The sequence below is a fragment of the Cydia fagiglandana genome, chromosome 16 (genome assembly GCF_963556715.1).
Source record: "Cydia fagiglandana chromosome 16, ilCydFagi1.1, whole genome shotgun sequence".
NCBI lineage: Eukaryota > Metazoa > Arthropoda > Insecta > Lepidoptera > Tortricidae > Cydia > Cydia fagiglandana.
In genome coordinates this window covers 18,343,673-18,354,903 of record NC_085947.1, presented here as the reverse complement: position 1 = coordinate 18,354,903, position 11,231 = coordinate 18,343,673, and the positions used below count along the sequence as shown (strand labels likewise).

The 11,231-nt window shown below is 39.7% G+C and overlaps 2 protein-coding genes across 2 annotated transcripts in view; both read right to left on the bottom strand.

Moving 5' to 3' along the window:
* Positions 1–11,231, bottom strand: part of LOC134672067 (protein VAC14 homolog) — a 443,464-nt gene that overhangs the window by 92,819 nt on the left and 339,414 nt on the right. The gene's annotated exons all lie outside the window — the stretch shown is intronic.
* Positions 4,534–10,991, bottom strand: LOC134672114 (translin-associated factor X-interacting protein 1-like). The gene is made up of 11 exons (XM_063530028.1): positions 9,854–10,991; positions 8,554–8,688; positions 8,224–8,399; positions 7,826–8,001; positions 7,391–7,517; positions 7,083–7,191; positions 6,712–6,875; positions 5,909–6,104; positions 5,474–5,626; positions 4,931–5,108; positions 4,534–4,706 (listed from the first exon to the last, which is right to left on the bottom strand). Exons 1-11 carry the CDS (start codon positions 10,787–10,789, stop codon positions 4,534–4,536), a joined length of 2,523 nt encoding a protein of 840 aa, XP_063386098.1. The 5' UTR covers positions 10,790–10,991.

Below are 11,231 nucleotides of genomic sequence, written 5' to 3'. Positions count from 1 at the left end.
ATCTCTCATTAGACAATGGTAGCTGTAAGTAAAACAGGGCAGGAGTTGGTACCAAAATACAGTATCTTGAAACTCAAAATTTAAATATGTAATCGATTCGCTTAAGGTGTTACTAAAAGGCATTGATATTAAATTATAATTGGGAACAGTAAAATCCTCCAAATATCGACTCACAAGAACATTATCGGAACTGACTAAGGAAAGGCAAAATTTGTCAATAAGGTAAGTTCTCCTTATAAATAGTGGCGGAACACCGGATTCCACTTCTAAAGAGTTTATAGGGGAAGACATCATAGCACCAGTGATAATACGTAAGGCTCTATTCTGAATGACATCCAACTTTTTAAGCAAATGACTAGATGCGTTAGCATAGAAGATGCACCCATAATCAAATTGACTACGAACCATAGAAATGTACAACGTTTTTAATATCTTTGGGTCAGAGCCCCAAGTGACTCCGACTAATGACTTCAAGACATTTAAGCGAAGCTCAGCTTTTTTACAAATATACTCAATGTGCTGAGTCCAAGATAATTCAGAGTCTAATATTATACCTAAGTATCGTTCAGAAGTACTAAATGGTAACAGAGTGTTGTTAAAATAAACTTTAGGGCGAAATATAGAAGCATGACTAAAAATCATAACTGAACTTTTTGCTACGTTAACTTCCAGTTTAAGTAGATTATGTAGTAAATTATATATAGTTAATAAGCACTGATTCATTATAGTCTCACCGGCTGAAATATCATCACAATCTAAGTATATAACTAAATCATCAGCGTAAAAGGAATACTTGACGTTCGTAGGGATACGTTTCATAAAGTCAACGAGGCTCAAAATAAACACTAAAGGAGAAATAACAGACCCCTGCGGAGTTCCTTTGAAAGTAGATTTGGGGCCATATAAATTATTTTTTATTTTAAGTGAGACACAGCGGTCATTTAAAAAATTGAAAATCCAATACAGAACTGATCCAGAAATACCAAGGTTGTGTAAACTTTTAATTAAATATTCATGATTAATGTTATCAAAGGCACCTTTTATGTCCAGGAAAACTGCTAAAGTTAATTTATTATACTTCATATTGTGTCTGATATCACCTAATAAGCAACCCAAATTATACATAGTATTTTTGCCTTTACGAAAACCAAACTGTAATTCTGGAATCAAAGAATTATGTTCAATAAACCATTCAATCCGATTCTTTAACATAGTTTCAAATAACTTAGCAAAACAAGAAGTAAGAGAAATGGGTCGATAAGCATCTAAACTATTAGAATCCTTATTTGGTTTTAAAATAGGAACTACAAATTGAACTTTCCAGATAGGCGGGATTTCCTTATGTAACCAAAGCTGATTGTAAATACTAAGTAGAATTTTCTTTACATTAATAGGTAATTTTTTAATAACTGAATATGGAATGAAATCAGGGCCAGGAGACGTGTTCTTTTTGTTTTCCAAAGAAGCTTCAAATTCATAATATTCGAAGGAGTTGCCGATCCATCGAGATATTTCGGAGCCTTCAGAGGCAAAAAATAAATCTAAAGTATTACGATCAGGGTCAACGCCATTAGAAGAGGCAATTTTATCTAAAAAATCACGAGCATTAGAAGGGTTGTCCAAAAATTTGGATCTTGTAGTGTTATTGTTTAATTTGGCAAACTTAAATCTTTTAACATGGTCCCAAATACGCTGCAAAGGAGTCATTCGGTTAAAGGAAGAACAAAGTTTAACCCAACTCAATTGTTTTTGTTCAGAAATAATTCTTTTCTTTCTAGCATCAAATTGTTTATAAAGCAAATAATTCTCCAACGTAGGATACTTTTTATAAGAATATAAGGCATATTTAGACTGATTAACGGCCCGAGAGCACAAGTCATTCCACCAAATAAGAGCTTTTCGTTTTTTAGTATGGCAAGCATACGATTTCTTTGGAAATGTCAACAAAATGTCACACAGAGATTGCATGAAGTTACTGTAACTATCCAACGGATTAGGTGCTAGTACAAATGTGGCAAATTTTTCGGTGCAAAGTTTAGAAAAGGTTTCCCAGTTGATTTTATTGAAGTTTATATTTGATACTGAAGGAGGAGTAACGGTAGAAGAGTCGATATCCAAATGCTGTGGAGAAGAGCGGCCTACATCATTAACAATAACTTTAATTAGAATTGGGAAATGGTTACTACTTAAAAGGTCATCGTGGACAGAAAATGAACAACTAGAACTAACCGCCGGCGAAGCAAATACTAAATCAAGAGTGTTACCTTGTTGACCAAACGGGGCAAAAGTGGTTTCAGAGAAATCATTTAAACAAACTAGGTTATATTTGTCTACAAAAGAACTAATAACATTGCCTCTACTGTTATTACGACGGCATCCCCAAGCTGAATTATGAGCATTAAAATCGCCTATGAGCAAGTAATTTCTACTGGTAATTTTAGAAAATGAATCAAGTAACATTTTTAAATTGAATTTACCATTAGGAGGGGGAGGTATATATAGACAGAGTATCTCAATAACAGTAGAGCCAATGATAACAGACAATAATAGGTTTTGAAAATGATAATTGGAAGGTGTGTTAATCAGAGTGAAAGAAAACTTATCTTTAACTGCCACTGCAATGCCACCATGAGGACGATCAGAATCTCGGCGCACAATTCTGTAACCTGGTAACTTAAAAGATTTGGAAGGTTCCAACCATGTTTCATTTAATAAAATTATATCAATGTTATTGCAAGAAATAAAGTGTTTTAATTGGTCTATTTTAGTGATGATGCAGCGTGAATTCCAATGAAAGATATTAAGGCTATCAATGTTAGTATCACTATACATTATTGAGTAGATAGATTACTAATTAGAGTTTCTTTTATTACCTTACTACATATAGGAGCATCAATATTCAGTTGTTTAGACTGAATTAATTCCAATAATGTTTTAGTAAAAACATTTAATACCTCGTCAGAATTAATCAACTCTGTAAACAGAGCTCTCAAATGAGGCCGCTGGGGGGGCTTTTTGACCTGTAGGTGTGACTGTGGTCTGGTAGGAGCACCGGGAGTAGCCGGAGCCTTGGCCGAAACTGTTGCATATGTAGTCTTCCCGTTTATTCTATCCTTCACCTCTTGATTTTTAGCAGCTTTGACAGGACAGATATTACTTACAGCCATGTGAGGGCCGCTGCAGTTGACACATTTTAAGTTGGATTTGTCTGTACAGTCCTTGAATAGATGGCCAGCACCACAAATGGAGCATACCTGGGGGCTCCTACAGGAACCACGTCCATGGCCAAACTTATAACATACGTAGCACTGGCGAATTGGCTTCACATATTCTTTAACATCGAACCAGATGTAATCATAGGTTACATGATCAGGCCGTAGCGAGCCTAGAAACGTAATCAGAACTGTAGGCGTAGGTAAAATTGAGCCATCAACAGCATTTTTCCTTGTGAATCGCTTGACTCCAATGATCTCGGCACTCGACTTCAGGTCCTTCAAAAGTTCTTCTTCTGTAATTTCAATTGGCACTTTAACTATCCCTAAGCATTCTAGGTGATCATAAGGGATTCTAGCTTGCCAGCTATGTGACTCCTGCATCTGGGTATTTAAAAGAAAGTTGTTGGCATCTTTCTTGTTAGTGAAGAAGACTTTGATCATGAAATTTCCAATAGGTTTAACATGGCTTAGGCCAAGACACGTTTTCAGGATACCTGTGGTCTGCATCACATCAATTTTGGTATTGGGCGAAGACATTGACAGTAAAATGGGGTATTCTTTCTTATTGTCTTCTGTGTACATGTGAGTATAGTCCTTAAATAGGCCTCTTTTGTTGGATATAAAATTTGCCGCCATTTTAGTTGGTGGAGACTGTACCCCTTCAACAGCTTCACCCGATTTGCGTTTGGCGGCATGCGCCTTGCCGCCGCTATCTTTACCCATCACCCAAATACTTCAACTCGAATTACTCGAAAAATGGATAAATTTAATCAAAAGGGCTATAGAAAGAATTTACAAAAATAATTTCAAAAATTCCGCCTGATGTCGACGAAGTTCCCGCCCTTTTTTTTTCGCGTATCGTATCGTGTAGCCACAGATAAAGAATATCGAATCGTATCGTGTATTTGTCATACACTGAAAAAGCGGCAATCACAATTGACATTGAATGGCTGAGTGTTGCACCTTATCGGTAAATACCGAAATAACCAACTTACTCTGTTCTAGTCGGTTTTAAATGTTGCTTAAATAGCGTTGTTTTTTTTTTAATTAATTAATAATTATTTTTACAATTTTAAAATGCGGGAAACATAAATTAAAAACTTATTAATATTCTTATTTATTATTTTGGATTATAGAAATATGATTGATAATATATAGTCTGGTCTGGCAAACCCTTTCCGTCAGTAGAAATAGAAAAAAGCGGCAAACTTAAAAATGTAGCCGCGAAGGGTCTTTGTCCCTTGTCCCATAGAAAAATTGAATTTCACGCCTTTTTCTACTGCTGACAAACTTGTTTGGCCGGCTGTAATAATACATATTATTTGTAAGTAGTTCTCCGATGCGTGCTACGAGAGCGCGGGCCAACGCGCTCAATGTCCCCAGCGGCGAGTCTGGCGGCCAGGGTCCGGAGCGGCAGCGGGCTGATGCTGCTCAGCTCCGAGACTTGGTCGGAGAACGCCCAACGGATGTTGCGGTCCATTCGGATATGATCTGAAAAAGTATTACAATGATGGCTCGGTAAAGGCCTCGTGATAAGAGTAGTAGGTATATGTATAGTTTATACATGGTGAGATAAATCTTAAGTAGACACTGATAACAACGTCTGAACAATATCAAATTATTTAGTTATTATAATAGGTAAGTAATTAAGTCAATATTTTCCAAATTTCCGTGTTGAATGTATTAGCAATAGTTGCAAAGTCAAGATTGAATACCTATCGCCGGGTCCACAATAGCGAAGGCCCGCTTGAGTGCGTCCACGGTGATCATCTTGCTGCCCTGCCCCTTGCCGCCTAACTCCGCCAGGACCTCACGCAGGTATTTGTCCTGAGCTTGTTGCCGTTGTCGGTACAGCTCCCGCGCGAACTCTACGCGGTCGAAGCCTTCCTCGTTCTGGTGAAGGGAACAATGGTTAAGAATAGAAAATACCAGAATCCTCAGAGAGATGGACGGATTTAGGGGCATCGCAAGTATAACGTCTAGGCATCAAGAGTTAACGTCCACGAAGACTGTCGCAAAAATTAAAATTCGAAGGTGAAGTGTCTTCATTTCTATTGTGCTACGTAATACCTGGTAATTCGCAGGTATTCTAACATTGGTTTAGTTATCATTTGTTTTTAAATTCTAACCTAAACAATCGAAATCTATTTTACTTACTAGAGATCAAGTCAAGGTTGGGTGTGGTGGGTTGGGTATGTATATATAGTTAGTTAGTATAGTTATAGTTAGTTCAGGTGGGAGTAGGCCTCAAAACTTGCCTCTTGGAACAGTTTGTCCAGGTTAACTTCGATGTTGTTCAGTTTCAGCTTCAGCTGCTTTCGCACTACGTCGCAGAGATTGCGGATGTCCACTTCGCTCTTCAAAGGAAATTGTGCTTTGGCTACTTTCTCGAAGTCTTCTATGGAAATAGTCTGAAAACAAAGTCGTTAGGATATATTTGTGTGGCTTCTCTGACACAGTCAGGATTAGAAACATTATTTATTTGGAGAACTCTTCACTATAATCCTGAAAAGACAGTTGGTGAATTATTAATGACAACTTGACAACTTACGAGTTCCCGCAATCCGACAGCGATAGGTGACCAGAGAACAATCAAGCAGTTAATCTTTATCCCGCCGCTTAACTGTACGGCGTCTGCTGCTACTACCGTCGCAACCAAATCTAGAGCAAGAAAGGTGCATATTCTGTCTCACCTCTCCATCCTTGCTGACGCGATACAGCTGGTCCCTCAGCGTCTCCCACTGCGCGCGCAGCGACCAGTAGATGTCCTCGCTCAGGTGTCCGTGCAGCACGCCCCAGAACAGCTTCACTTGCGGCTCGTCCAGCATCTGCTCGGCGCCGGCGCACAGGTTGTATGCCCATTCGGCACGTACTGACACTTGCTGGTATCTGGACAAAATTGGGTAAGAACTTGAATACCTAACTGATCAATAAAGGAGTTACATATATGTTTTTGCACGCAAAAATAGCTCTGTTTTACTGTGTAGAAACTACTTAATAAACATGATGTTCAAATATTCTCATTAAGGAAACTGTAAGTCTAGTTTTAAGAAAGGTTCCAGTGTTATATATAACTATGAAAGACTGTTTGTTTCTTAAATAAATAAATATATATCCCCTGCTGATTTTTCGTCAAACGCTTCCTGCTGAGAGGGAGAGAAAAAGGTATATGTTAGGTATTTCCCTGTTCTTAATAGCCCCTTTAGGATTCATGTGGCAGTGGTATAGTGTAAAGGTGGACAACCTTGACATGTTACAATAGCTACACAAATTGACTCACTATATGGCGTTGGAGAGATGTTGCAAAACCAACTATGTACTTAAGCTATGCTATAATCACCAAAGAAAATGAAACCACCGGCAACATCTCTATGGAGCCTTCATCATGAATCATGACCACCAAGATCGAGTGATCGTTCAGAGTTCAAGAATATGATGACTCGGTACTCAACAGTATGATAACCGCGTCAAATACAGTGGTGCGGTTTCGGGTTACCTGTCCTCTAAATACTTGGTCAGATACTCTTGCATAGGGATGGCTTGTCGCCCCTTGCCACGCCACACGTCCGTTATAAGCACGCTCACTTCACGCCGGGATAGTCGTATGTTGCGGACCTTGCCAGTGTAACGCAGGTACGGAGGGATTGCAGGATCCGTGCCCTGTGTCCAATGAAATACATTAGTGCCGACTGCAGACTATGCATTCGCCAATGTGAAAAACCTCTTAAGAAGGAAAGTTTTCCAAGCGGTACCACTACTCTTAAGTTCAACACCGGCAACACCAAAGCAATAATAAAAGGTAGCAATGGACATTTAGCTGATTTAGCATTTAAAATAGTATTGTTTATCTGTAAATAAAATATTTACTAGGCCATCAAAATATTCCAAGTGATCACTTTCTGCAGCCGGTCCCAGCTCCTTCAAAAGCACTCTGAGAATATCTCTCGAGGACAGGCCACTTGCCAGCTGCCACCATCTGGAAAGATTTATTGAATGGATACGTATGTATTATACAGGAAACCTAAATGATCTATAGTGTCCTCCATTCAGAGGTGATCGACCGTCAGAAGCTGTCTTGATCGTTAAGCGTCCACATCACTTTAGGTACCTATTGCTTTAGAAAATTTTCTTGTTGACAAAATATAATATCTCCATAGTTATCCTAGAGGTCTAACCTCTCCCGGCCTCCGCTGATGAAGTCTGCGCAGATCTCCCACCGCGGCCGCGGCGTGCCCGCGCGCTCCAGCTCGCTGCACCGCTCCTTGCACTCAGCCAGCTCCTCTTCGAGGCTTTTCTTGCTTGCTGAACAGTAAGAGCAGGAGTTAATATGATTTGAGTTTCTATAAGAAGAGTATTATGGTGCCGTGCCTGGGTAATATCTCATGCGCTTAATTCTAGAAGTGTTATTAAAACTTGCTAGATGCTACAACTACAAACATCGTATACGATTTGCACATCATACTCTTTGCTACCTACACCAAACCATTATGCTACACCTAAATCACAATTAGAAATTAGGCTCCATTATTCTTAACTTTCGGAACACAGCAAGTCCATGAAGTTTTTGATAAGCTATATGAATTGTCAGTTAACAGAGTGGATGGTAATACCTAAAACCTTCTTATATTTTTCCTGCAATGCCCCCAGTTCCGCCTGCAGCTCGCCAGCCCGCTTGTCGAGCTCCGACCACTTCGCCTCCAAGCTATCGAACTCGCGCTGCGGGACCGTTTGCGCGTATTGCTCGGACATCTTGTGGAGCTTATGTTGGGTTGAGGATAGTTGCTCCCTGCAACAAATACAATGGACTGACAGTCGATATTATTAAGTATTGTACCTACTGACATTGCTAAAGTCCTCCCCTGCTAGGATCTTGCTAGCTAAGTCAAGTGCGTGAATCAATGCGTTGCCAACTAAAATCGCTGTAGCCAAAACAAGTCACTGCAAAAATTAGACTTCGACAGAACTTTATCGCCGATTCTTAAGTTATGAATCGTCGAAGCGCACTCACCTGCACCGATCTAGTGCGATGCGCAGTATGACGGGGTCTTCATGAGCGGTATCAGCAGGAGCGCTCTCCAGCTCTCGCAGACGTAGCTGTAGCGACAGGTTCTCGAAGTAGAGCGTGTAGCGTGCGTCACGCTCGCGCGCTAGGCTGAGGTATTCGGAAAAGTGTTCGTCTTTTATCTGCAAAAGATTTGACTATAAGGCAAGATGCATCTAACAAGGACAATACCTAAGTAAAAGGTCTCCTAGAACAATTAGATGAGGGTTTCAAGGTAAATAAAATGAAATAGAGATGTGTGACAAAAGACGTTACAGAAAGTGAATGCGTCTCAACCTTTCCAATTTCCTTCTTGAGCTTGGAGACGTGAAGGGTGAGCTCCTGGTTCTTGGCAAGCAAATCTGTCTCCTTCTGCAGCGCCTTCATTTTCTCATCTCTAGCTGCCTTGCGCGTCGATATGCCGAACACTCTCTGGAATGTACGGACTTTAGAATATCTCACTCGCTTTTACGGGAAATTCATTGCTACCCGAATGGAGTTAACTCTACACATCCCCGCTACTATTGATGCTGACTTTACTAGTAGAGCGCTAGAACCTATACCTACCTACTAACAATATGAACAATAAATATTATGTTTGAGGCATAATTCTACTTAGTTACGTCGGTACATTTTAATTTAAATCACATAAAGCTGTGATAAATCTGTCTGTCTGGGTTTATCAGATTTCTCAAGTTTTAAAAACAAACCAAATTTTAAGATTAGATTACACACAGACAGCCTACTCGGTATTATCATATCACGTTTACGATTATGTCATATTGCAACGGAGATAACGATTACATAGTTTACATACATGTAAATGTCATACCTAATAAAAACGTTATTGTGTTGCTAACTCAATTACACCATCTATTTTTAGTTAACTCTTTAACCGCCAAAGGCGGCAAGGCAAAATAAGCCTTCATGCAATCTGACAAGGTTCATGATGTGCCGCGCACCGCGCGTTCAAAAAGTATAGACACCACATAAGCCCCAACTGTACGAACACTGTTAACAGACCATCAATGGACCTTATACCTTTGCGATAAGGTTTAAAATAGCCATTCAACAACGTGGATGATGGTGCATATAAATATGTGAAGTGAAAGTAGTTTCACTACACGATAAGTAGGTCAAAATTCAATTAATGTGAGGTATCGGTCGGCGATAAAATGCTTCAGTAACGAATAACTAAGTGTTGCTTGTCCATAGGTACAAGATATATTTTTAGAACATGAGAAGTAAATGTTTGCTATTTGTCTACTAAATAAACTACTGCAGTTACTTGAATGATAAATACTATATTTAGTTTAGATGATAAGACCGAGAAATAGTGTGATGAAAATACATATTTAGACTAAAACTAATGTTTGATTTTTGATAACATTTTTATTACAATGTAATAACAATCAAAGTTACAACAAATAATACTTCTTAGAATAAGTCATGATAACATTATTAATTACAATGTACATTATGGAGTATATTAGTGAAGTTAGGCGCATGTTGAGTGTAGTACTTGTATAGAGAGCCCTGTGTGCTCGGAGATATGATAAACAAGTTTCTATTGTTTCTTATCACACCAGCTCTGTACTTGTTTGCGTATGCTTTTAATATCTTCTGCATACGTCCTGCAGCAGCCTCCAATGTATTTAACACCCAAGTCTAACCATTCATGGACATAATGGTCCAATCGTTGCAACTTGTCACCCTCAGTCCAGCCGAGGTCCTTGTGGTACTTTTCTCCTGAATTCGGGTATACTATAAGGGGTATAGGTATCATCCTGTTATCGTTTATGCCGTCTAGTAAGTGAACAATGTTAGCCGGAGCTGTACAGTTTGCTCCAACAGCTATAATTTGATCTGGATTCAAATCATAACATTTCCTTGCAACGGTTTGATAATCTTCACCATGGGAAATATGTTTCTCATCTTTACAACTGAATGACAGCCATGCTTTAGTTTCCGGGTAGTCTTTTAACAGTTCAACAAGCATCACAGCCTCCTTTTCACATGGCACTGTTTCAAATGCAAGTAGGTCAACTCCAGATTCTATTAGAGCCTCAATGCGAGGTCTATGCCAGTCTCTCATAGTTTCAGCCGACGTGGTGTCGGCATAGGCGCCGTTGTACTCTGAACCGTCGTGTAAATGCGCGCCATATGGCCCCACCGACCCAGCTATCAAAGGGTTTTGATTTGAAGTATTATTATTAGCATATTCCTCAAGGTATACTTTCCTCGCCTCTTTTGCGAGTCCCACAGCACTTTTGATCAAATCTAAGCCAGCTTCAGGCGATATACCAAGGTATTTTACAAACCCTCCGACGGAGGCCTGATACGTGTTGGTCATGATGATGTCGGCGCCAGCCTTCAGGAAGTCGAGGTGTGTCTTGTAGACATCGCGCGGGCGGGTCTGCAGGAAGCGCGCCGTCCACAGAGGGTCACCGTCGACGTTGTCGCCGACGTGGCAGGACAGCTGCGACGAAAACCCACCATCCAAAACTTTAATCTTGGACGACGCATCTGCCATATTTCGCGCTACAAACGTTTGTACAGTACAAAATGTCAAATGCACTTCCGCGGTTCCTTAGAGGGAATGAGCCGAGATAGTTGAGTGTTTCCGCTTATATTATCAATCGTTTATCGCGATATGTTTGGTTTGGAAAATGTAAACAAAAATAAATGATACGAAAAAAGTGAACGTCACATAATGTCACCTTGACAATTGTCAAAACCGGTTTCTTGTTTAAGGCATGATTTAAAACGACTGCGGTTAGTGATGTGTTTAATTAAGGGGAAGTGCTGCAGTTAAGACTGTACTGGACAAGACATACATGCTGTCCTTCTCTATCGTACTTACATCTTGAATCAAGAACTGTGATATTCGTTCATCTCTGACAAGAATGGCATTATCGTAGGCTTGTTTTATGTCAGTAAGCGTATCTGAATACGTGACGCTATATTTTATGAGC

Excerpts from the sequence above, each read along its gene's own strand:
- LOC134672114 (XM_063530028.1), bottom strand. The coding sequence starts at position 10,789 with ATGGCAGATGCGTCGTCCAAGATTAAAGTTTTGGATGGTGGGTTTTCG. Across the intron at positions 8,400-8,553 it reads TCAAGAAGGAAATTGGAAAG|ATAAAAGACGAACACTTTTC; the intron begins GTTGAGACGCAT and ends AATCTTTTGCAG. Across the intron at positions 8,002-8,223 it reads ATCGCACTAGATCGGTGCAG|GGAGCAACTATCCTCAACCC; the intron begins GTGAGTGCGCTT and ends TATTTGTTGCAG.